Below are 26,165 nucleotides of genomic sequence, written 5' to 3' on the forward strand. Positions count from 1 at the left end.
CATCAAGTAAAGGTTTAACTTTTTATTCCAACAGAAAATGGGAAGAGACCAGATTTTTAAGAATACTTTTCAGGGCATCTATTCTGATCAGAAGATCTGTAAAGACTGTCCTCACAGGTTAGTGAATATATCACTGGCAAAAAACATTATGATCATCATTTTTAAGTGATTCTTCTAGTATGTTGTGAATTTTGCATTTGTTGAAAGACTTGCAAATATATTTCTAAATGGATCTGTAAATGTTTACTGAATTAAATTTTCTTTGATTTTCATGTTCTTAAGGAAATATTTGTTGAAATTTATCATTTTGAGCAATTTTGAATTGTCAAAAATTGTTATTTAAATTTATCAGAGGACTTTTAAAAGAATGAGGGAAGCTGTGGGTTCATTTCACCGGTTATGAATGTAGCTCTGTGCTCAAACTCAGGTATTGTGATAATTTTCAAAATATTAAGATTCCATCATTGCTAATGATTTTTCTCTTATTTCCTGATTAGATATGAGCGTGAGGAAGCTTTCATGGCGCTCAATCTAGGAGTTACTTCTTGTCAAAGTTTGGAAATTTCTTTGGATCAGTTTGTTAGAGGAGAAGTTCTAGAGGGAAGTAATGCATATTACTGTGAAAAGTGTAAAGAGAAGGTATTACATTTGCCCTTTTTTAAAAACAAGATTAATTTGTTACTCATGTACTTTGTCTCTATAGTAAGCTTCCATTGTTACTTTATTAGATTGTGTTATTGCTTGTTTACACACGGGTGGGAAAGGCCTGTAGAAATCTACAGCCTTTGCATTAATTATTTTGCTGTTTCATTTTCTCCATGGAGATAATTGGCTTTCGTTTTTCTTTAGAGAATAACGGTGAAAAGGACCTGTATTAAGTCTTTACCCAGTGTCTTGGTAATTCACCTAATGAGATTTGGATTTGACTGGGAGAGTGGACGCTCCATTAAATACGATGAACAAATAAGGGTAACTTTTTTTTCCTTGAAATTTGTTACAACCGTTACCTTATTCTTATTTTCACTGTTGCCTTCTTATATTTTCAAATTTCACCTAAAATGCACAAGCATAGGGGCTAAGCATTACAAAGGTTACACAGCCACTTCCCTTAAGCAACTGTTGCTCATGGACTAGGCATCAGCTGTAAACAACAGTCCTCATTTCTAGAAGGCATCCCAGTGATGGCTGTGAAGTCGTATGCTGTGTTTCATGCTCAGACCAGAAGCAACTTATGTATTATGTGGATACTTTTCTAGATTTGTCAGCCATTCTGAGATTTTTCTACTTGAATTGGCTTAAATTAGGAAAACACATCCCTCTTATTTGTATCTGACTTAACTGGATAGTGCTGTACAAGTGATTAATCAACATTAATGTGGTCCTTTTGTTTTTAAATAGTTTCCCTGGATGCTAAACATGGAGCCTTACACAGTTTCAGGAATGGCTCGCCAAGATTCATCTTCTGAAGTTGGTGAAAACGGGCGAAGTATGGATCAGGGGGGTGGAGGATCCCCAAGGAAAAAAGTGGCCCTCACAGAAAACTATGAGCTCGTCGGTGTCATCGTACACAGTGGGCAGGCACATGCAGGCCACTACTATTCCTTCATTAAGGATCGGCGGTAGGGGTTTCTTGTGGCGACAGTCTCTCTGCCTGACCTATAGTCTCTCATCTGCTCTCCCCAGCCTAGTCTCTGTCTCCTCCACTCTCCCCATCTGTTCCTCTGTGCTTACCTTTATGGTGCAAAGAGGCTTTGGCATTGCTCTTTGATCTTACTGCATTTTGAATTTTAAAATTTCGTGTAACTATTTTAATCCCTTAAATTTGGAAAGTTATTTTAGAGACTGAAATAACTGTTGCTACATTTTTCTTAGATTTTTTTTTAAATGGTAATCACCTGCTTTGTTTGTCGACAGTACATAGAAAGAAATATGGAGAGTGAGGATGTTTGTTTTTTAACCTTACAAGGTTTTTCTTTCTCTGGACTCCAGGGGATGTGGAAAAGGAAAGTGGTATAAATTTAACGACACAGTTATAGAAGAGTTTGACCTAAACGATGAGACCTTGGAGTACGAATGCTTTGGAGGAGAATATAGACCAAAAGTTTATGATCAAAGTAAGTGTTTACAAATTGATGTTTTCCTTTAGTTTTCTTATTTTTAATTTGTACGAAAAAACCACAAACCTGTTGCCGTCCATTCGTTTCCGACTCATAGGGACCCTATAGCACGGAGTAGAACTGCCCCCATAGGGTTTCCAAGGCTGTAATCTTTACAGAAGCAGACGGCCACATCTTTCTCCTGAGCAGCAGCTAGTGGGTTCGAACTGCTAACCTTTTGGTTAGCAGCAGAGTGTCTAACTACTGTGCCACAGACTCCTTTTTTAATTTATAAGTTTCTGTAAGTATAATCTGTTTTATTCATTTTATACTACTGCTGCTCTAGCTATAGAAGCAAGAGCTGTATTTGATGCCCAGAGTTAAATATTCAAGCTACTTAAAATTTTTTAAAAATAATTCCTCCCAAAAGCCTTAGGGGGAAAGGAAGTAAGTTAAGAAGAAGAAATAAATATCAAGGAGAAACTAATGAACAAAGAATTTCAACCTTAAAATAGTTTCAGAAGACATGGTTATGCACTAAAATTTTCAAATTTCCTTTTCATGTCTAGGGGTATGGTTAATTAGAGAAGACATTTCTAGCACATGCTTTTTTAAAACCATATCTTTGCCTTCACAACTCCCACACTCAGAAAAAAAAAAAATGTGAAGTATGTCACAAAGTCCAATCAGAACTTGCTACTTGAAAATACCACTTTGCGAAGACCTTAGCATTTCTGAAACCAACCTAAGTATGATAATTCTTGCCTGATTTTGAAATATTAAAGGGTCATTTCTAAACTTCTATCTGTATTAGACCCACTATATTAAATTGTGATACCACGTCACGGTAGTGATGCATCTAATGGTAGTAACCTTTAATGGTGGAATGTAGTATAGTTGCCAAAATTTACCAAGAAAATTTTGGCTGGTCATTGCAGAAATGGTTAAGTGAACCGATTATAATCTCATGCTGTGCCACGGAACATACTTGTAAATATTACTTGCCTTTTGCTTAAATTTTGACTTGTCTAGGAATATTTACCTTCTTTCCCTTACTGCATTACCATACAATCCCTTCACTCTCTGCCTCCCCATATCACCTTCCAAGTGAGTTGATCCATTTTATTCCTAGAACGGAGGTACCCTGACTTCTGTTCTAAGCAGTACTCTTTAAAAGCCACACGTTTTACTTAAACTTTGCATTTTATAAATTTCGTTAGTAGTTGCTTGTTGGATTTATGGACCCTTCATTTTAGATTGTCGAGACAAGAAAAACTTCCTTATTTACAAAGACTTCTTTCTGAATATTTTGTTATAAAGCAAACCCATATACTGATGTACGCCGAAGATACTGGAATGCCTATATGCTCTTCTACCAAAGGGTATCTGATCAAAACTCCCCGGTATTACCAAAGAAAAGTCGAGTCAGCGTTGTAAGACAGGAAGCTGAGGATCTGTCTCTGTAAGTTTCTCTTCGTGTATACTTTGCTGTGTGATTTCAGAAGGTGGTCTTGTAATGCTTGAGAATGTACTATTTGGGATTTAAAGGTAATCAGCTAGAGAGAAATTCTGAAAAGAAAATAAGTAAATCTAGCCGCCCCCTTTCTTTCTTCTTCTTGCTACCTGGTCATTGTTTCCTTGGCAACAAGTTATTTTGTATTTAGAAACATGCATATAAATCATTCTAGAATTAAGGTGTTTTTTCTCCTATCTAGAAATGAGATACTTAAAAATCTTGGCACCACTTGTTGAATGAATATCTTTATGTCCAAAACATAGTACTATATCAGCACTATCAGAAAGTTGTTCTTTGTCTTTAAAGGTCCTGTTATCAGTAAATTTGTATTTTAATGTATTGGATCAGGAAAGTGTACAGTTTATTTTTAAGTCCAGTACTCTGTATGAGTTTGGCAAGTTTTAGTAACTACTGAGATGATAGCTACTTCATACTAGACAGTTTTCTGATTCTGTCTCTCAGATCAGCTCCATCTTCACCAGAAATTTCACCTCAGTCATCTCCTCGGCCCCACAGGCCTAATAATGACCGGCTCTCTATTCTAACCAAGTTAGTTAAAAAAGGAGAGAAGAAAGGATTATTTGTGGAGAAAATGCCTGCTCGAATATACCAGGTAAGAACCATGTAAAAGAAATTCTTAAGGGTGAAATCCATGTAAATCTCAAAGCTCACTGCATAGGTGCACAATACTGTTGGCTTCTTGTGGATTTAGTTGGGCCCCAGTGCCCTATCCTCTTATTCAGCTTGTTTCATGAATCTTTTATACTGGGTTCCAGAGATGGCTGTTGAATTAGTGCCACACAGCGTATTAAGAGCACACATACGAATACACAACACTGGCCAGAACTATCACTGTCTTGCTGGGTGATTGTCACAAAGAAATGGGGCTGGGGGAGGGATGGACAGTAAAGAAACATGTATGCTAGAATTAACTTATTTCATCTAAAGTACAAAACAAGACTCAAAACCTTTAGGTAAGACTAATATGATAATAACCATTATTTATTGAATACCTACTTTGCTGCATACTTTAAACAAATCTGTAATTCTTAAAACACTCTTGTGCAGTAGCAGGCTTTACTCCCTTTGTTCAGATGGAAAAATTGAGTCTCAGAAAAGGAGAAATGACTGCTAGTGTCACAGACTCAGGATTTAATGTCAGACTACCCAAACAAGGCTTTATATACTGAGTAATCAAAAGCGAGGTACTTGTGAAATGGCCTTTTACAATGAGTAGCCAAACCAGAAAATTTAAGAAAAAGATGGAGTCTTTCATTAGGAAAGAGAGAGAATTAAGCTGTTTGATCCAGGGAGAGCATGGAGTTGCTTGTACTGGGAGAAACTCTGTCCCTTCTCACCCAAAATATCGGATTAGAATTCATTTGTCCTTATGGGGGTGTTCCTGAATTTCCCAAAAGCATTTGTTTTAATGAATTCACTTTTTTTTAGCTTCTTATATTTAAAAGGAAGATTTTATTCTCTCCTTTTCAAAAAATCCAAAGCATGTGGGAAGGGAATTACAGACACTAGAGCTTTGCATTTTGTTTAATGTATCACTAGAAATATCCTCCAGTTATTAAATATTTTACCCTGCTTCTTAAAAATAATTCCTAATTTTCTTTTGTAGATGGTGAGAGATGAAAACCTCAAGTTTATGAAGAATAGAGATGTGTACAGTAGTGACTATTTCAGTTTTGTTTTGTCTTTAGCTTCGTTAAATGCTGTAAGTAGCTAGTTGAATCATTACTGAAGAAATAAAAAAGGATTACAGTTAAATATCTTTCAGTTAAAACATTTGGTGACACATCCTCACCCTCAGTTTTTAACATTCAGTTTAAATGCAAAAAGAAAAAAATTCCCATAAATGCGTCAGTTATTGGGTGATTAAAATACGAGCAGTGTTCAGAGTGTATAATGTAGATTGTGATGGGTATGGGTTTCCACGTACTGGCTTTTTTTAAGTGCCCTTGTTTAGGATTTATAAAGAAGACCCCATGGAGTAGCCATGAGGTGATATCAATTGATACTGGGCTTTGCCAAGTATTTTTTTCTTGAGTACCATGATTCTTTTTAAGTTGTCAATAAAGAGAAAGCTTTTAGTCTCTTGATAGCTTACTTACCATTCTGTGGTCTAAAGGCTCTATTTTGAGAGGACCTCATAAAAGAAATGAAGAGGATATCATTTCTTAACATTTTTTTTTAACTTAAAATGAGCATTTCCTATAATGAATTGGCTAGATTTTTCTTATTAGTGTATAACTGTATCATGTCATTATTCAGTTCATAACAAGTGTAATAATAACCTATAAAACCTCTGTGAAAAAATACTCTATCTTTTCTCTCCCCTCTCTCAGACTAAATTAAAGCATCCATATTATCCTTGCATGGCAAAGGTGAGCTTACAGCTTGCCATCCAGTTCCTTTTTCAAACTTATCTACGGACAAAGAAAAAACTCAGGTGAGAAGTGATATGTTTTGGTAGTCTGTTGTGACAGAAGGCACAGATTAATTCAATTAAAGTTGAATTTACAAATTCAACTTTTTAAAACATTGTGAAGGTACCACCTAATATGCTCAGATGATTAAAGACATGGTCTATAAAGTTCTAATCTAATAAGAGAAAGACCTGGCTGGCCATCTACTTCCAGAAATCAGCCAGTGGAAACCCTATGGATCACAACAGTTCAATCGACAACCATCATGGAGATGGCTCGGGACCAGAGAGCATTTCATTCTGTTGTGCGTGGGGTTACCATGAGTCAGGGACAGACTTGGTGGCAGCTAACAACAGTCTAATAAGAAGGATAGATAAAACAAAAAAATTAACTGTGGTGCAAGGCACAAGTACTGTGGGTTTTTGGGTGTGGGCAAAATCATATCCACATATGGGGATTAGAGTAGGTGTTAAGACATTGATGTTCCCCGAGGGTTTTGAAAGGCAAAGATGGAAAAACACAGAGAGTCCGTTCTAGGTGGAGAAGAAGAACATGAGTAACAGGCGAGACTTGCCTAAGGAGCAGTGAGTGACTAGTTGTGCTTTACTACTATGTATAAGGAACTGACTTCAGGGGAGACCCGAATGTTGGGTTTAGATGAGATCATTGAGTGTCCTGAGTGCCAGAGTAGGGAGTAGGGCTTTGTGCAGTGGAGATCATGGAAGGGTTTTAAACAAGGAGACTGTGTTCACAGCAGTGCCTCAGGAGCTCTAGACCCTGATTGTGTCTTGTTCATCATTGGTTTTTATCCTCAGCACCTTGTAGGGTACCTGACACATAGGTTCAGGGTGAGGGAGACCAGTTACAGGTACAAGACCAGTGAAGTTCTCAGTCTTATCTCTCACTAGCATGGTAAACTTCTGCAAGTATGGAAAGGTTTTTGGAAAAATTCTGTACTCAAGAAACTCTTTGAGAAGAAAATGAATTTGATAGTAACTTCATTTTTATATGGAATAATTAAAGATACATTGTGATACAGGTTTTTATTATTTGATGGAAAGAGAAAAACATAATGTGTGTCTTTTAAAGTACTAGCAGAGGGTTAAATAAGGAAATTTATTTGGTTACATTTATTTGTAAAATTCACTCAAGCTGTCTACACAATGCACACTATTTCCAATTTATGTTTACCTTTCTGGGGGGTAGGGAGCCGGGGTTGTACCAGTTCATGGGTAGTATAGTCATTATATCTTTTTTCTGCCTTAATGTTTTATTCCATAAAATAGGATTAATATGGTTATAGCAGTAAGACATAATAATGTGGACATAGTAAAGGATTCTGAAAGTGAGAGTTTTATAAATGTAAATTAATTTAGCAAAACAAAATGCTACAGGTCAGACCTTTTTCCCAATTGAAATTGTTTGAGGAAGATGCAGAAGATAAAAGCGTAAAGTCTAAGACTTAAATTTCTTCACACTTTTTTTGTGAGAGAAAAAAGAATCATACCACAAGTAACCAAATAATGCAGAGCATTGGCTTCTGGGGCACGTTGAGCCATGGTGGTTAGCAGTCTTTGAGTATGTAACTTACCTCTCCTCCCTCCCCCCAAAAATAGAAAAATCAAAGTGACACTTCATAGAGTTATCCGTTGGGACCATACTTATAACATTGTTATCTCTACTTTTTTAAAGGGTTGACACTGAAGAGTGGATTGCCACTATTGAAGCATTGCTTTCAAAAAGTTTTGATGCCTGTCAGTGGCTAGTTGAATATTTTATTAGTTCTGAAGGACGAGAGTTAATAAAGTAAGTGTTGAGATCTTTTAAAGAAATTTTAGTTTCTTCTAGTGATTTAAAGCTGAGTTTGTTGTAACCCTTTTTGTTTCAACTTGAAATTATTGTTCTGATTGTTTGCAATGGGAAACTTATACAGGTCACTCCAAAATCATTCATTCCAAAACCATCTCTATTGGACTAGACTCAGACAAGTGTTCATCAAGTACAAGGAGAGCATGTGAGGCAGATAGTCACGTGCTCACTAGCAAGCATGTCCTGAACCCTGCTATAGCTCAGGGGATTCAGAAATGCAAGTCCCTTCCCTCAGGGACTCACAGTCTGGTGCAAGTTAGAGAGGTAAACAGCCCTAGTTTACTACACAGTCCACAGTATTGTCTCTGTTTGGATTCTGGCTAAAAAATTATATGTACTTTTAAAAAATATACTCCGTATTTACCTATGACCTATAATAAAAAAAAATAATTTGCTTGTTCTGGTAAAAATTCTAGTTACTCCAGTCACTAAGAGTATTTATTCCTGATTCCCAATCATGCTTACCAAGTCAACTTCTCTTATCCTCAGGGTTCATCATCGAGCATATAGGAGCCCAGCAGGTGCCTTGATTTCTCTGTGTCCTGTGTCCTTATCCCTGGCCATCTCTTCTTTCAGCTACTGGGGATACATCGCCCAGTATCCTTCTCCTGACCTTGTTATCACCCATCCTTCCAGTCCACTGGCACTTGTCAAAAATGTCATTTTACCATTGAGTTTGTACAAATCAGGATCCAAATGAGGTTTATACAATGCATTTGGTTTATATGTCTCTTAAGACTTTTAATCTGTAATGGTTCCTCTTTCCTACCGCCCCCTTGTTTGTTGTGCCATCTGTTTTGGGTGGAAACTGGTCATTTGTCCTGTAGAACTTTGATATTCGGGGTTGGTTTGCATTCTCATGATGCCTCCTTCTGGAATATGATAGGAAATGGGTAGCACCCCCTATGGGTATACTTTCCAGAAGAATTGTACCTGAATCTGACCAAGCCTCCAGAGCTGAATATTAGGGGAGTACATGTTATCGTTTAAACTGTTCTATAGTTGCCACTTAGACTCTTAGTGGATTTTTCACAGAGCCTATCTGTCTGGTTCAAATTAGGTTAAGGGAGCTAATAAACAGCACCAACAATTACATGGAGTGACTTCAGAAGGCTTCACTTTCATCTTCCTATTGGAAGAGAGCAGAGTTGTCAGCATGCTCTTGACAGGGGAGGAAGGAAATGCAGATGCTGCACCCAAACCAGCAGAGACAAGAGCAGATTTCCCTGCTGTCTCCTGAGAGGAGTGCCTCTGGACAACTCTGACTTGGGTCATCAAAATTATGTTGTGTTTAAGTCTTCCACATGAAATAATGAGAATTTTCTGTCAGGAAATGTCAGCAATGATAGATGCATTTTCACTTTGCCGATTATGATATTGGTTGGCACATCAAAGTCAGTGTATGAAACAGAGAAAGAGAAAAGCTATGCCCGTTACCTACTTGCTCCCGGGTCATTACCATCGTGATGCAGCCCCAGAGACCAGCTGTTTCTGCCTAACCATGCCCTCCACTACATCTAAGACTGCCTTGTCTATCAAGTGGGAATACTGATAGAGCCCACCTCACAGGTTGTTTTAAGAATTGAGTTAGATAATGCATATCCAGCGATTGTTACTGTAACACTACAAGTGCCTAATAAATGTCCACTGTGATGATGATGATAGAAGAAGAACAGAAGGAATAAGGATCTTTTCTATCACAAATGCTCCTATTATTTGTTGCTAAGTAATAAGTAAGGGTTTGCGTGGGGGTGAGGAGAGGAAAGTAAAAGGATAAAAATATAGGTGAAAAGGGGGATCACCAGGTGCTATCTGGTCTCAAAACTGTAACTAGTATCTTATTCTGAGAAATTGAAGATGTGTCAAATCTACTCCTGAATTTACAGAATTTATAAAATGTTAGGTTCTTTGCCTTCGTATACCTTCAAATCCAGATTTACATTTATACAGATGTTCATTTTAGCGGGGGAAGAGAGAAGAAGCAAAACGTATCCACTTTTCACTGTTCAAGGTTCTGGTTTACTGTTTGGACTTCCTCCTTCGTGGTGGCCCATGAGCGTGTACTAACGTTCTCAGAACACTTGAGCTAAGGCCTTGTAGTAACTTTGTTTCTTGGACATTCGCTGGGACCTGTGATGGAAAGGTTGGAATTAATAGAAATCTGTCTTGCTTTTTGATACCATATTTCTCTTTACTTTAGGATTTTCTTGTTGGAGTGCAGTGTGAGAGAAGTACGAGTTGCTGTAGCCACCATTCTGGAGAAAACTCTAGATAGTGCCTTGTTGTATCAGGATGAGGTCAGTCTTGTTTTTAAATCTTACATATATATGCATCCTGTTTAAATGGACGTAGTAAGAAACAACGTCTAGGATTGGAGTCTGGTAAATTTGCCACATAAAATGCACTGACTTTCTGATAATCCCAGGGTAGAAGGCATGCTGTCCCTTCCTCCTCATATCCCAGGAACCAGGGTAGGCTAGGATTTTAGGTCTGCTTTGATCTGCTTCAGGATTTTCTCTCTAGAACATCCTGTTTTCAGAGCTCTCTCTCAGGAGTTTGTATTAGATCTCTCTGAACTGAGACTAACCTGAGCCTACCAACAGATATTTTGAGCCACCCCTGGCTTTCTCTTTTTCTTGTAAGCTATTTCGCTGATCCAACTTGCAGTTGGTAACCATACTGCATAGTGTCCTTCATCCAGGGGCATTAGCCAAACAGTTGCTTCATGGATCTCTTTTATTCCCCAACCTTTATTTCTATTCCTCTAAATTTCTTCTTCCTAACCCTATTTTCTGCAACATATTTTCTGGTTCACAGTTCCACATACACACATGCTAAAACAAACCACGGTATATATAGCCATCCTCACTCCCTAAAGATGTAAAGTCTTAGGGAAATAAATGACATACATTTTAAGTGTGATCTTTCAGTATGTTATTAAGCCTTAGCAAACACAGCAGTTACTTCCCAAGTTTGCTGTTTCAAACAGCTGACACTACATGGAAAACTTTGAAAAATGTTATTTTCAGAACAATTGGCTCTTTGTAAATATTGGCTGGAGGCAGTGTGTCTCGATGAACTAAATTCAGTTCTAGGAATTGCTGCTTCAAATTCAGATTTTGGCTTTGCTGTGCAACCTTGAGCAAGTCCTTTCAGGAGGACATTGTCCAGATGTAGTGCCTGATACTGAAGCACTTACTTCCTGCAGCATTACCTGGCCCAGGATGTGCTGTTAGTCCAGACAAGCTCAAGAACTTTGCTCAGTCCAGGAGGTCAAATATGCCATTTAGGAAGGACCTAGAAGAAGACTGTCTATCAATTTCAGGAATCAGGAGGAAGTTGAGGTTTACTCGAAGGCAGTGTTTTTAAACAGCAGAACCATTTTTCAAGCAAACCTTACCTGGATGCAGAATACATAGTACAGGTCACTGGGAGCTGCTCTAGGTCAGGTCAGGGTGGGATGTGCAGCCCTGCCTTCACAGGAACCTGTGGACAGTTTGAATACCATTGTTGTGAGATACTTTTATGGCAGCATTTCTAAGCTGCATCAAGATTACTTAACATAAGGACCTTCCTCCTCCCTGCTGCTTCTCCCAAACAAAGGATGAAGGCAGAATTAGTGCAGTCTCCCTAAGGATGGGGTCAGGCCATAACATATCACCCCACCAACCTCTAAAGGCAGGACTGCAGGTGGTAGAAAGGGAAGGGAGTGGAGGACATAAGCATGGAAGCAGTTTGCCTCAGTAAATTTTATTTGATATCCAGCTGATGTATTTTATGCCTTTTTTCCCCCTCCATAATGGAAATAGTGCCTCTTGCCCCCACTTTAGATTGTAAAGTACTTTGAAAATGAAGTGCTATATAAATCCTAACTTTTACTGTATTTATATTGGATGTGACAGGGAGGCTGGGAATATTTCAAAAGTCCGTAACTACATCTTCAGAGGGAGTTGAACTAATAAGAGTAGTAAGTCTGGTCTTAATTCTCAGATCACAGATGAATTTATAGGGACTTGTCCAAAAACATAGTTGGGGTGGGAGGAAAAGAAGAGCAATGTGATAACCAAAATGGTTTCTAAACAAATAAAATGTTTTTCAAAGCTTTCCATGAGGCATCAGCGGGCTTTCAAGTAAGTTCACAGTTGAGTCGATATTACCGTTGTCATTCTGTCAGGCTGTTGCTCTCCATTTGCTCCATTGGCTTGATTTCTAGCCCCTATGCCTGTGTCTGTGTTTTTATTCTTTGCATCTGTGATTATGTGAAGAAGCAGCATAGTGGAGGGAGGGATTCAGAAATACGTCTCCCCTAAACCCCCTGCCTTTTTTTAAGACACAGAATTTGACTCTGGAGAAAATGTTACCATTAGGCAGTAGAATCATGCCCTTGACTCTGAACTCTAGGAAACAAAACTAGGCTTTCCTTTTATTAATTATGTCAGCAATACCAGTCTTTCCCTGAAAGGTAAAACCGATAATTCTGTATTTGCTCTCCAATACATAAATCCATCTGAATCTGAGACTGGATTGTATCAATCTGACTTTGCTTTTGTTCTCTTGGTGGTTTATTGCAAATTAATACTGTTACAAATGTCTTTCTTAGACTCTTTTTCTTCATGTAATTTCATCTTTCCTCTAACCAGTTAAAAAGCCTTCACCAGTTACTGGAGGTACTACTAGCTCTGTTGGATAAAGATGTTCCAGAAAATTGTAAAAACTGTGCTCAGTACTTTTTCCTCTTCAACACTTTTGTACAAAAGGTAAATGATTTTTTTTCTAATGTCATTTCCTAATACATGCTAAGTTTCACTGTATTTATAATGGATGTGAAGGAAAGAAATCCACCTTTCAGTGTTCAAGGTTCATGTTTTACTGTTCGGATTTATAGTCTAAAAGAGAAAAATGGCAAAGAATTTTAGACATGGAAAAATGACCAATATAGGATCTGGTCAATAAAGGATCTGTATGATATGGTTTTATGAGCATTCTTTAAAATCTTAATTTGTGCATTGCATTACTTGCAAGAATTCTGATACAGGTAGGTATAGTTACTCATTGATAATAGTAGGAGACTGCATTTAAACTAGTGGCTAATCGTATTTTTGGTAGTCATTCAAAGCAATGTGAGGCTGTGGGAACTCAGGAGTTTTTTAAATTAGATTTTAGTAAGTGCCTTCTTTATGTAACTCACAGCATTTAAAAAATATATTGACTCTTTAATACTTCTCATTTAACTGTGTTTTTAAAACAGATTTTTGTCTGGATAGGAATATAATTTGTCATTCTCAATATCTTATGACAGCAAGGTATTAGGGCTGGAGATCTCCTCCTGAGGCATTCCGCTCTGCGGCACATGATCAGCTTTCTCCTAGGGGCCAATCGGCAAAACAATCAGGTAATGACTGCTTCTAGAATCCTAGTGAACTTAGCCATGGTTTTCATAGCCACTTTGTTTCCCATTGTAGGTGGTCGATACTGTTACTTTAATTTCATAAGAGTCCGTGTACTAGTACTACATATATTTTAAAATTCTTTGGAGTTCAGTTATTTTTACAACTTCTTCATAGAATTTAGTCTAATAATAACCCATGGAAATGAGTGACTGGATCAAAGTGCGAAATGCTGAGTCCAATAGGAGGGAAAGATGGATTCTGCCTGGTGGCTTAGAAGCAAGGAATAGGCAGCTTTGGGGAGCTCCACTTCTCCTTATGGGCTGTGAACAAGGCTCTTTTGATGCTGATACCAAGGCTGGAATTCAAATGTGAAGTTATACCCTTATAAGTGGAATGATATCATTGCCAAGTAGAACACCCTCTTTCAGGAAATGAAAGGGAAGTTGTTTTATAATAAAAGGGCTGGAGATCTATATCAAAAAATGACTCTCTTTTGAAGTTCCTGTTGGTTTGTTTCCCATTGATTTCCTTTTTTTTTTTTTTTTTTGATAGATTTGAAATACACAAAATGTTAACATGTAGTAATGATAAGCACTATAATGGAGAACCTATTATATGCCAGACACAGCTAGTCACTTTATATGCCATACTTCTGATAGTTCAGTAAAGTAGGCAGTTTCCTCCCTATGTACAGGCAAGAAATAAAGCACAGAGAAGTTAAATAACTTTTTCAGGGTTACAAAGCTCTGGTGATTTCAAAGCCTGAGTGAAATCTGTATGTATTCCTGTATGTAATGCATTGCGAGGACAAGGTTTTCCCTCACTCTTCCCTTTCTTTATTAAGGGAGATGGGCTTGCTAGGTAGGCCTCTTCTCAGTTTCCTATCATATCACTGTGCTGCTCTTACTCTTCAGTATTAAAAAACCAGTACTGACGCAGTAACATGCTCTGTGTGTTAATATTATGTCAAGATTTGCAGTAGCCAGTTTTCACATCAAGCTCTTTTGTATCAGTTGTGTCTCCATTGACTCTGATGATTGATTTAAACTCACTGTAATTCAGCTGCACATATAATTAATATTGTCTTGCATTTATGAAGCACATTTTTACTTTTGAGAACGTTCTCATTTTTAGTATTTGATCCTCACAACCACAAAGTAGGCAGAACAGGTAGCGTTATCGTTTCTGTCGTATGAAGAGATGACACACTGTTATGGGAAAAACTTACCCACGTTGATACAGCACAGTATGTGGTAAGGCAGGGCCAGGCCTCCAGATCTCCAGCTCCACGGACTTTTCCCATTTATACTAAGGAACAGGAAAACTACCTGGCACATTGATACATAAAATGAATACATGGATGGATTTGATTTAGAATATGAATAAATATGTCTAGAGGAAAAACATTTGAGCTAGCTTTACACCCGTGTGACTTTGTTTTTTACTTTGACCTCTTCTGTCACACTTTGAGAAATATTTATGGCCCAAAGATACCATGAACCAGCAAATGCTCTCCTTTTTCATGTTATCTCTAACCAAAACACTAACGGCTAGCTTCTCTGATACCAGATACGTCGATGGAGTTCAGCACAAGCCCGAGAATTTGGGAATCTTCACAACACAGTGGCATTACTGGTTTTGCATTCGGATGTCTCTTCCCAAAGGAATGTTGGTAAGTTTTAATACCTTTAATACACCAGAAAGGTAAAGAGGTACCAAATTTATCTAGCATGGAAAGTAATCATGTTAGCAATTAAATAGATATTACTTGTTTCTAGCTTGGCTACCTGATGTGTGAGGAGCACTTTTTAAAAGTTTTTGTTTTAATTCATGTTAAACTTCACCTTATTTATTAATTTGTCACATTGGATAGAGAAAGTGAATCAATCATTTATCGAGGGAGGGAGTTACATAAATATTTTACAAAAAAACAACTCTAGGATTAAAAGCTAATTCAAAGTCCATTCATCACTATAATTGGCATAACTGATTTAGTATGGGGAAATAGCCAAGGGGTGGGTTGGAGCCTCCTAGCCATGTGAACTTGACCCAGCTTGACCTGATCTTTCTAATCAGTACAAAATGGGAATATTAAAAACATAGCCCCCCCACAGGAGTAGTAACGATTAATGAGATACACTGTTATTAAAGTACTTTGTAAAAACAAAGACAATTTGGATATAAGCTGTGTCACTGAAATATCTTTGAATATAACATGTAGTTAGTAGCATTTTCTATTTTGCCACCCAGAAGCAATAGCACAGTCATCATTTAATATAGCAAAGACATAAATTGTCCCTATATGGTTATCCTATATCCTGCCCATGGAAGCAGCAGTCAAGAAATCAAACAACATATTGCACTGGGCAAATCTGCTGCAAAAGACCACTTTAAAGTGTTAAAAAGCAAAGATATCACTTTGAAGACTGAGGTGCACCTGACCCAAGCCATGGTATTTTCAGTCACCTCATATGCATGCAAAAGCTGGACAGTAAATAAGAAAACCAAAGAAGAATTGATGCCTTTGAATTATGGTGTTGGTGAAGAATATTGAATATACCATGAACTCCCAGAAGAACGAACAAATCTGTCTTGGAAGAAGTACAGCCAGAATGCTCCTTAGAAACAAGAATGATGAGACTTTGTCTCACATACTTTGGACATGTTATCAGGAGAGACCAGTCCCTGGAGAAGGACATCATGCTTGGTAAAGCAGAGGGTCAGCAGAAAAGAGGAGTACCCTCAACGAAATGGATTGACACAGTGGCTGCAACGATGAGCTCAAGCATAGCAATGATTGTGAGGATGGTACAGGACCAGGCAGTGTTTCATTCTGTTGTACATAGGGTCGCTATGAGTTGGAACCGACTCGATGGCACCTAACAACACCAGAAAATATCCTGACCTTTTTGTATACTGTGTTGTTATATTGTTCCTCAGCTTTGTCGTGACAGTACCAACAACAACAGTAATAACAGAACAACAAAACAGCTGAGATTTATTCAGTGCTTCCTTTGTGCTATGCCTTTATATGGTGCTTTAAATTTATTGTGTTTAATCCTCACAGCAACCCTACAGAGGGATATTATCCCTATCAAAAATGAGGAAACTAAGATACAGAGAGTTTTAGTACGTTCTGCCAGGTCTCACAGCTAGTTAATGGCATAGCAGCCAGTATGAGAATACAAGCAGCCTGAGCCCCGAGCCTGTGCTCTCATCCCCTCTACCCCACTGCTTCCCCTGTGGTAGGGTTTTAATGTCCACTGGACAGAAAGATCCAGAGGCACGAGACTAAAGATCACAGAGCATCACTCTGATCTAGAAATGCTTATGAACTCTCTGAAGGAACATTATGGGGTGGGGGCACTCCCAAACTCTTGACTCATTTATCCAGAAAGACAAAGCTACTTAATTTGTGAATTCAGACAGGTTTGTAAAAGAAAATTAGAGTATAGCTCCTTGTTTTTCTAGCAAATGGTGTAATTCCTTCCATATAGCTTGATTCTGCTTGGCATAGGTTGTGCTAGCCATTATTTGAGGATGGTTGTTTGAGGAAGAAACTGAATTGGTCCAGTGTCTCTCCAGAGGAAGCCTTGGGCATTTTATTCATACGCTATTTATATTTTTACCTCTTTGAAAGATTGTCTTGGGTGGGGGACAGCAGAAATGTAGAGAGATTGATAGTCGCACCTACAGTTTAGACATACACTGAGAAAACAGGTAAACATTTTCTCTTGTCTGCATGTCTGGCTTTCCCACTAAACTATGAGGGATCGGGTCTTCAGTATTCAGCAATTGTGTATGAATTGTGTATGAATCTTGAGAGAGTCACATTACCTTCTGGATGTTTATTTTATGAAAAAATACCAAGTGAGACTGATTTGTTTAGTGTTTTCTTTCTTTGGTCTCCTAAAGCTCCTGGTATATTTAAACAACGGACGCCCATTAGCATTGCTCCCTCCAGCCCTCTGTTGCACCTCCACGAGGAAGTAGAAGCTTTGTTGTTCTTGTCTGAAGGGAAGCCTTACCTGTTAGAGGTATGTACTTGTTACGCCGCTTTCATTTTATTTATTTTCTTGTATTTGGGAAAAATGCCCTTTGTTACTTTATTTTGCGTGTTACTCTAATGAAGAGTATTGTGTGGCCCAGCCTCAATCTGAGTCCCTTCCCCTTCCTCCTAGAGCTACCCTCTCTTGTGAATTGAATCTTTTGATCCTTTGTCTATTACTTAATTTTCATCTGTATGAATATATGAACGCTATATCATACTGGTTTTTAAAACTACATCCACAGGGCTGTGCTGTATACTTGTCTTTTTTCCCCCCTCTAACTCAACATTATGTGCTTTTTCTGAATCTATCTGTGATTACAGGCAGTCCCTGGGTTACGGAATCCCCAGGTTACGAATTTATGTACATCACATATGTACAACCAGTAGTTACAAACCAACCCCCATAAAGCCATTGTATTAAAAACATGAGATACATACAATGGCTCGTAATAACCAATAGGTGCTACTTTGTGACACGCACCAAAACACTATTATTACTGTATTACTATGTTAAGCATGTTTTTAGTGTATCTGGAAGTGTTTCTTTTATGTCTTTTATGCACAGAAAGGTACACTGTATACTATATTATATATATACTAACACGAACATTTGATTAACTATGTTAGATATGAACCATACCTGTTCCGACTTAACGTACAAATTCAAATTAAAAACAGACGTAGGAATGGAACTCATTCGTAATCTGGGGACTGCCTGAACTTTAATCTCTCAGGGTATTTGCTTTTGAAAATCTGATGAAAGTGATTCTCTCCCGAAAAGAAGGTACACATTTCCACAAAATCATGTTAAATTTCAGAAAGGCTCAGATACCCTGAAATTTATGCATAGGCCTTTAGCAGTTAAGAAACGCTATTTGAGATAATGTTGGTGATACTGGGTAAATTTCAGTTAAAGCCAGTAACCACAGATTGTCTTTTAACTGTTGACTTGAGGAAAGTTACTCTGTTTGTATCTCCCTCTAGGTGATGTTCGCTTTGCGAGAGCTGACAGGCTCGCTCTTGGCCCTCATTGAGATGGTGGTGTACTGCTGTTTCTGTAATGAACATTTTTCCTTCACTATGCTGCACTTCATTAAGGTAAGACCTCAGTTAAACCTAGTGATAGCCTGCTAGCCCTCGGTTGAGGCTCTAGGAGAGCATTCCTTTGTTCCCAGGCAATATACTTCTTAATAGCCTTAATTGTTTTTCCTAATCGTAAAAAATAGTATCGCCTTCTTTTAGAAAATACAGGGAAATAAATGAAGAATTAAAAAAAGAACTCATCCCACCATTCATTGATAATCACCATGAACGTTCCCTTATGTTTCCCGTTTATTCCCTATGCTTGTATTTTAACATAATTGGAATTTTATTGTCTTTGTGATTTTGTATCTTTTCACTTAAGATTAAAATAAGGATTTCCTCATATAACTAAAAGTTATCTGGTTACTGTTTCATCCTCTCACGTACTATATACGTAACCATTCCTTTCCTAGTGATGTACATTTGCATTATGTTCATTGTTTAACTATTAAGAATAAAAGTTAATAATGCTGTGATGGCCATTATTATGCAAAAATGGTTTTTTTCCCAATTTCTCATTATTCCCTAGGCAACATCTTAAAAATCAAAGGTAGTTTTTTCCCACTTTCTGAAATAGTGATATAGTTGATTATGAAGCTTTGATTATTATAAAACCCGTTGCTATCAAGATGATTGTGCCTAATAGTGACCCTGTAGGACAGAGTAGAACTGTCCCATAGGGTTTCCAAAGCTGTAATCTTTACAGAAGCAGACTGCCTCATCTATCTCCCACAGAGCAGCTGGTGGATTCGAACTGCTGACCTTTCAATTAGCAGCTGACCGTTTAACCACTGAGCCACCAGGGCTCCTTTTTTTATTGATATAGTAATTACTGTTACTTACATTGCACTTACTGGGTGCCAAGCACCGTTCCAAGCATATTAATATTGAACTTACTTAATTCTCAAGTGGTCTTAGAGGTGGATAACATTCTCACTACCATTTTACAGTTGAAAAAGAACTGAGGCACAGAGTTAGTGACTTGCCCAAGACCACACAACTATTAAGTGGCAGAGTGGATATTTAAACCTGGCACTCTGGCTCCAGGGCCCATCCTCTTAATCTTACTGTTGACTACCTTTTTAGGTATTACTAGAAATACCTTTAAACCTCATTGTTATTACTTTTTTTTTATCATTGTTATTCCTTTTTAATCTTCATTTTTAATTACTTGGATAGATATTATTATATTCTGTTTGTCAAAAATTAAAACATACGAAGTCCACTTTGACTACCACCAACCAGTCTTACCTGTCTTCTCCATCCTGCTCCAGGGACCAACATTGTCACGTTGTATGCTTCCTTCTGGGCTTCTCTCTGAATTTATACCATATGTGTTAGTTTGTGCCCACAGTTTCTACCATACCTTCTTACCTGCCCCAGTATTTATAATGATGGGACATCTAGTATTAACAGAGGAGCTGGTGATCAGTGGACTGTGTTTGTAGGTTCTTATTAAAATTATTCTGCCCTCAGCCTTTTCTGTACAGAGCTGTATCAGAGGTAACTAATCACCTCAGTGTACTGTTTACTAGTTATCTGGTCTTGGGCAGTTTCTTCCTCTGCAAAATGGGAGGAAATGTTACTTGACTTCCCAGGTTGTAAGGATTCAGTGAGGTATTATATGGAATGTGCTTACTTAGTACTGTACCTGGCACCTTGGAAGTATGTATTATAACATGATGCCCTTTTCTACTATATATGTGTATAAATTTTATTACAGTACACAAAGGATTGTGAGTTTTATAACCTTACTTTCTTCACTTAGTGTATCTAGGGAGATTTTTCTATTTCATAAGCTGACTTTTTATGCACTTCTCTTATAGCATACTTACCTCAGAGCCTTCTCATTTGCATTCTCATAGCTGCAGCAGCCTTTTCTGGAACATAATAGGATATATATAAATAAAATATAAATATAAAGTTGGATCTGTTTAGTGACTTACAATTCTCCCCTTTCTTTTCTTCCTTTCTTTCTCCCTCCTTATTCATAATTTCATAGTAGAGTATCACAGAGTATTGCAGCTGGAAGGGTCCTTAGAGATTGTTTATTTCAGTCCCTGGATTTGGCATTTGGGGAAACTGAAGCCCAGAGAGGGAGATTGACTTGCCCAAGGTCAGCCAGATAGCCGTGGAACTAGAGCTTGGTCCAAGGTTATTGATTCTTATTCCATTGTGCTTTCTACTAAAGATTTAAGTGGAATTTTTATGCTTTTAAAAAAATATTTCAGAACCAACTGGAAACAGCTCCACCCCATGAATTAAAGAATACGTTCCAACTACTTCATGAGATTTTGGTAAGTCATAGTGTTCTGATTCACTTATTTAGATATGTATTAATAATCATATGTTTGTAAGTAAAAAGTCATGTGTCCTTTTTATTGTTTTTCCATTCATTTGGTCTGCGTTTGTTGCGTCCCCATAGAGATCAGTCAATATGCTTTGTGCTTTATTGATTTAGAGGTAAGCTTAATAAAATTGTACCTCATAGGAACTCACAGCTTAGTGAGGGAGCCAGACAAGAACACAAGCAATTACAGTGCAGAGAATGAAGGCGTAATAAGTGATGGTTGATCTTTACTGCGACCTAAGTATGGATAAGGCACTGTGCTACCCACAATATTATGTCATTTAAACCTCATGCTAACCCTCAGAGATAAATACCAGCTCTGTGGTTTATCAGATCTAAGACACCGTGATTAGATAAAGCACAGTTATTTAATATACTACTAAAAAAAATTATTAAAACCATTAAACTGTAAAATGTAATCTTACAGTTGTAAGATGCATCCCAATTTCAGAGATTTGAAAAGCAGGGGGAGGAAGTCAGTTCAAATCAGTGAAATACACTATTATTGGAAACAGACAGCGAAGTAGAGTGATTTTCCCCAAACTACCTGGTAATAAGCAGCGGAGCCAGGATCTGAGCCCAGCAACTGGCTCTAGAGCCCATGGTCTCCACCAAAACGCTGAGGAGCTGAGTGAATTGTAAGTAAATGGTATGACTAGAAGAAAGAGTGAGAGCTGGCTTGAATTTGGGAAAAGAAACTCCAGACCAGATCACGAAGGACTTCAGGTACCAATGCTTAGGCCTGTGGACTTTTGCTATAGGCCAGTGGTCCTGATGGCCACATTCAAGCCTATAGGCTTGTTTTGTTTGGCCTACATTCTATTTTTCTTGGTTTCTGAATTCCAGCCTGTCCTGAAAACTCAGGCAAATCTGGCCATATTGGTCCTGTTTCCTGTATGCCACAGTCAGCCAAAGCAGTAGCAGTGTGTTCTCTCTGAATGAGGCATGTGGTCTCCAACTCCCCACTCTCCTCAGTACCCCTTATTTTCTGATACCTCACCAACATTGCTCATTTTGGTTGTCTCCCTGGTCTCTGTAGGCATTTAAACCCCTGCCATCAGTGATGGGGAACCATGGAAGGGTTTTAAGCTGGAGAGTGACATGACCCAATTTATGCTTTAGAAAGATCCCTCTGAAGGAATCTCTGAAAGGCGGGCTAAAGAAGGAAGCAAGATTGGGAATTGGGAGACCACATACGTGTCCATGGCAATAATATGAACAAGAAATAAAAGGGCTTGCACTACAGAAGAGGCAGCAGGGATGGAAAGACCTAGAAGTGTTTTGGAAAGTGAATCAAAAAAAGTTTTGTATTGGTTATTACAAATTAATGAGAGAGACTAGCCCAGAAGCTCCTTAAAGAGAGAGTCAGGGACTATGTTCCCTGTAGATCCCAAATACTTAATATAGATCTTGGCACAGAATAGGCATTTAATAAACGCTTCTGAATAAGGAAATCCATCAGCATGCCATTTATTAAAAAAAGCTTCTCTTTCTGGTCCTTTACCTCCTTTCGGTCCTAGTGCTTTTACAAACTTTGAAGATTATTAGTTCTCAGGGGCAGGACTGTATTATTCATCTGATCAACAACAAACTCACATAGTTTGCTGTACTGTGCACAATTAATTGTCAGGCACTAGAAAAATAGCGATGAGTAAGACATAGATCCAGCCCTTCACATCAACTTGTAAAGCCTGTAATAAAGCAAAACTTTAACACATTTTTAGTAAATAAGTTAAACCATAAACCTCTTATCCTTAGGATCATTAAATATACTTCTTTGTAACCCACAGAGAACTGTAGATGGAGTTGATGATACATAAAGATAGGAAATGGTCAGATCTTTAAATATTACTTAATGGTTTTTCATCTTTAATTTAAAATTTAAGATATTTTTAAGGTATATGGCAGTGACATATTTGTTTGTATTGAGTTTTTTAAGTTAAAAACTAAATCAACCTCTTGAATAGAATTATAAAAAAGCACCGGTGGCTATAACATATGTTCCTCCTTTCATTTACCAACCTTTGCTTCCTTCCTTTCACAGGTCATTGAAGATCCCATACAAGTAGAACGAGTCAAATTTGTGTTCGAGACGGAAAATGGATTACTAGGCAAGTACGCCTGGCCCACATAGAAATGGCAGTGGTGAATATGTAGATCCGCCGTTGTTTTAGCCAGTCTCTTCACTGGCAGGTCTGCTTCCTGCCGTTCTTCCCTGGCTTAGATCAGTGAATAGTGTATCAGAAGTCTTGTCAGGGCCATTGGATTCCCACATTCTAGTCAGAAGAATTAAAGCCACACAGGATCTTATCACCCTGGACTCTTCCACTTTTCATCAGCAAGGTGCACCTTGGGGTCCTTTTAGGTGGTCATACAAAATTTCAAGGGTCATGTGTCTTTTTTCAGTAAGCTAAAGGCCCCTTTGTGATTCAGGAAACCTGCCATTTCACTCTGCAACCATTAGGAAGGAAAAAACCTAAAACCATAGACTCAGGATGTTGCCCAGCACATGAAATGTGATTATCTCTTTACCTGTGGTATGAATTTACCCAAATTTTCATTGTCTGCTCATTAAAGTATGTTGGCAGGGCTTTCCTTTTCAGAAGGCTAAGTTGGCTTTAATGAGCTATTTATTAGAAAAGGTTTGGTTAAAAAAAAATGTTATCCAACTCCCTCCATCCACCTGCATTTCCAGTTAATCTGAGTCATTTTAGATTTTGTTATGAATTAAGAGATTTAGGACCCTCCTATATTACAAAGGAGCCCTGATGGTGCAGGGGTTAAGAGCTCAGATTGCTAACCAAAAGGTTGGCAGTTCAAACCCACCAGCCATTCTGTGGGAGAAAGATGTGGCAGTCTGCTTCTATAAAGATTTACAGCCTTGGAAACCCTATAGGGTCGCTATGAGTCAGAATTGACTCAACAGCAGTGGGTTTGGTTTGGTATATTGCATAAGAGACTTAAGCTAAAAAAAAAATTCTCTAGCTACATCTTTTCAGGCCACCCCTTTTGGAATGGTGCACTCAGAGCAGCACCTAGGCTCCCGAAAAGTGTGAACTGTAAACTCAAGAGCACAGACAAGTCTTACTTATCTGTAAATCTTTGAAGCACAGAGCAGGGGCTCAGGAAATACATGTTGAACTAAACTAATACGATAATTTTCCATCTGTCAGACTGAAGTGCTGTAACTACTGTTCTCTCGGTAGCATGATGTGTGGATAAGTTTGGAGGTCTGTAGGTGAATAATCAGCCAGTATAAATTTTAGTTCCTTTTCAGTTCCCCTAGAAGTGAAACTTTCACCACCCGGGATATTTTTGAATACTATTTAAAGTAGTGTTTCTACCTGTTAGAATTTGGGGGATCCTATTGAGTTAAGCACCACCATGCTTTGAGTTGTTCTTATCTGCTTATCAATATAATTCATAAATTTTCAGAACAACAACAGAGCTTGTTATTATTTAGACCCGCTTTCCGTTTAGTGCTTTATTGTTAAAATTTTGTCTTCTCTTCCCTTAGCTTTGATGCACCACAGTAATCACGTGGACAGTAGTCGCTGCTACCAGTGTGTCAAGTTTCTTGTAACTCTTGCTCAAAAGTAAGTACTGGCTTGAAATGCAGGGAAGAAATGCTGTTTGAGTTACAAATCAAATACAAATGGAAAAAATTCTACCTTGTTTTATGACCCTGAAGAGTCTGACTCAGGTCGTGTTTGCTTGGAAGGTACAGAAAGATAGTCAAATGATCACAAAAGGGATGAAGACGAGTATCAAGAGAATAGCAGACCTTGTGGAATTCAAGAAAAAAAGCTAAACAGCCAGGCTGTATGTAGGGAAGGCAGGAATCAAAGCAGATCTGGGGACTTTACAATAAGAGTTCACGAACCTTCACTCAAGGCCTCTTTTGTTATTGAAAGAGTCACTAACTCTTTCAGACTCTAGGTCCCCAATTTCAAAATAGTCTCTCAAGAGAAAAAATCTTGTTACCTCCACCTATGGAGCACTTATGAACCCAGGCATTGTGCTAAGGACTTGTCCTATCTCATATAATCTTTGCAACAACCTTATGAGGTTACGTATTGTCATTAGTCCCATATCACAGGTGGTTTAAGTGACATGCCTAGAATCATAGAGGTAGTATCTGAGCACAGGTTGGTTGACTTCAAAGTGAAGGTTTTTGATATTAGAAGGAACGTTTGTGGTTAGCTAGTTCAACTCCCTTATCTTGAACATAGGCAAACAAAAAAACAGGGCTGTGTGATAACCCAAGGTTATCGAGCAGACTACATTATCATCATGGACTCTTTCACCAGGCCTTCTTTAGAGGTTAATTTATTCTGCTTCAGATGTTTGCCTGTTCTTAGGCATGGGAATTGCCATCCTTAAACTTGTTCCAAAATAAGAACGAGAAATCTGTTGGGTTAGATCTGCTACATTTGAGCTTTCTAAACAGATATAAATTAAAGCTCATTTGAGATAATGCATGAACATGTCCACATGACATAGTAGTGTGGACACAGATGACTGTCATCCTACCACAATTGTGGGTTCATTAATTAGGCTTGATATTAGCAGCATGTCATCTTAAATATTTGCCTAAAGAGTGACATTTCTAAGTAGTGTTAGGGCCAGATGGCATATCTGATACCAGTAAATAGTCAGTTCAGATATCAAAGATAATATTCAAAAACCAAAGAATTCTTCATGTGCACATCTATATCCATCACACATCCATCTTATACACACATTAATGGCAATATTACCCTCAGTATTCTTCAGATGTGAAGAACAGCTTTCTAGATATGCAAATAAAAATGGAGGGGGGGCTCCAAGGCGATGCGTTAAAAATGTTTTCCCCATAATTTCATTCCTTTGTTATCATTCAAGTTACAAGAATTAAAGACTAGTTTTACTATATCCAAGGAGTTCTTTATTAAGTATACAACAATTTGTTGTGGATTTTTTGTTCTGTTTTGTTTTTCATTTTCCAACTTTGAATTTTAATAGAACTGAATCTGGAAGTGAGAGAGAGATGAGAGACTTTTCACCACATACTTACCTTTTAGTGCCATTTGAAGAGTAAACCCTTGAATGTATTACCTGTCCAAACAAAAGAAGAGTAAAAATTTAATGTAAACATAACTGAGTTTTAGTGAAAATAGTATGCATTTCAACATAAAAAGTGCTGTAGGTTAAACAGGTCTGGTTGCACAGAAAGCATTTGACTAATAAAAATATTCTTCAATAACCAGGTGTCCTGCTGCTAAAGAATATTTCAAGGAGAATTCCCATCATTGGAGTTGGGCTGTACAATGGTTACAGAAGAAGGTAATTGAATTTTGAACTTTCCTGACTATGTCATAAGAATCAGTAACGGC

At 37.9% G+C, this 26,165-nt stretch overlaps 1 protein-coding gene across 1 annotated transcript in view; it reads left to right on the forward strand.

Moving 5' to 3' along the window:
* USP24 (ubiquitin specific peptidase 24) overlaps positions 1-26,165 on the forward strand; it is a 145,041-nt gene that overhangs the window by 115,003 nt on the left and 3,873 nt on the right. The window contains exons 46-65 of the mRNA XM_023727032.1: positions 35-117; positions 498-639; positions 850-969; positions 1,399-1,619; positions 1,990-2,114; positions 3,417-3,558; positions 4,075-4,225; positions 5,240-5,335; positions 5,967-6,070; positions 7,740-7,853; positions 10,117-10,213; positions 12,557-12,673; positions 13,216-13,308; positions 14,876-14,978; positions 17,222-17,343; positions 18,342-18,455; positions 20,672-20,737; positions 22,835-22,901; positions 24,308-24,386; positions 26,040-26,115. Of these exons, the coding sequence (XP_023582800.1) occupies positions 35-117; positions 498-639; positions 850-969; positions 1,399-1,619; positions 1,990-2,114; positions 3,417-3,558; positions 4,075-4,225; positions 5,240-5,335; positions 5,967-6,070; positions 7,740-7,853; positions 10,117-10,213; positions 12,557-12,673; positions 13,216-13,308; positions 14,876-14,978; positions 17,222-17,343; positions 18,342-18,455; positions 20,672-20,737; positions 22,835-22,901; positions 24,308-24,386; positions 26,040-26,115 (2,232 nt within the window). The remainder of the gene's footprint in view (positions 1-34; positions 118-497; positions 640-849; positions 970-1,398; positions 1,620-1,989; positions 2,115-3,416; positions 3,559-4,074; positions 4,226-5,239; positions 5,336-5,966; positions 6,071-7,739; positions 7,854-10,116; positions 10,214-12,556; positions 12,674-13,215; positions 13,309-14,875; positions 14,979-17,221; positions 17,344-18,341; positions 18,456-20,671; positions 20,738-22,834; positions 22,902-24,307; positions 24,387-26,039; positions 26,116-26,165) is intronic.

Source organism: Trichechus manatus, unplaced genomic scaffold, assembly GCF_000243295.1.
Source record: "Trichechus manatus latirostris isolate Lorelei unplaced genomic scaffold, TriManLat1.0 scaffold00015, whole genome shotgun sequence".
NCBI classification, from domain to species: domain Eukaryota; kingdom Metazoa; phylum Chordata; class Mammalia; order Sirenia; family Trichechidae; genus Trichechus; species Trichechus manatus.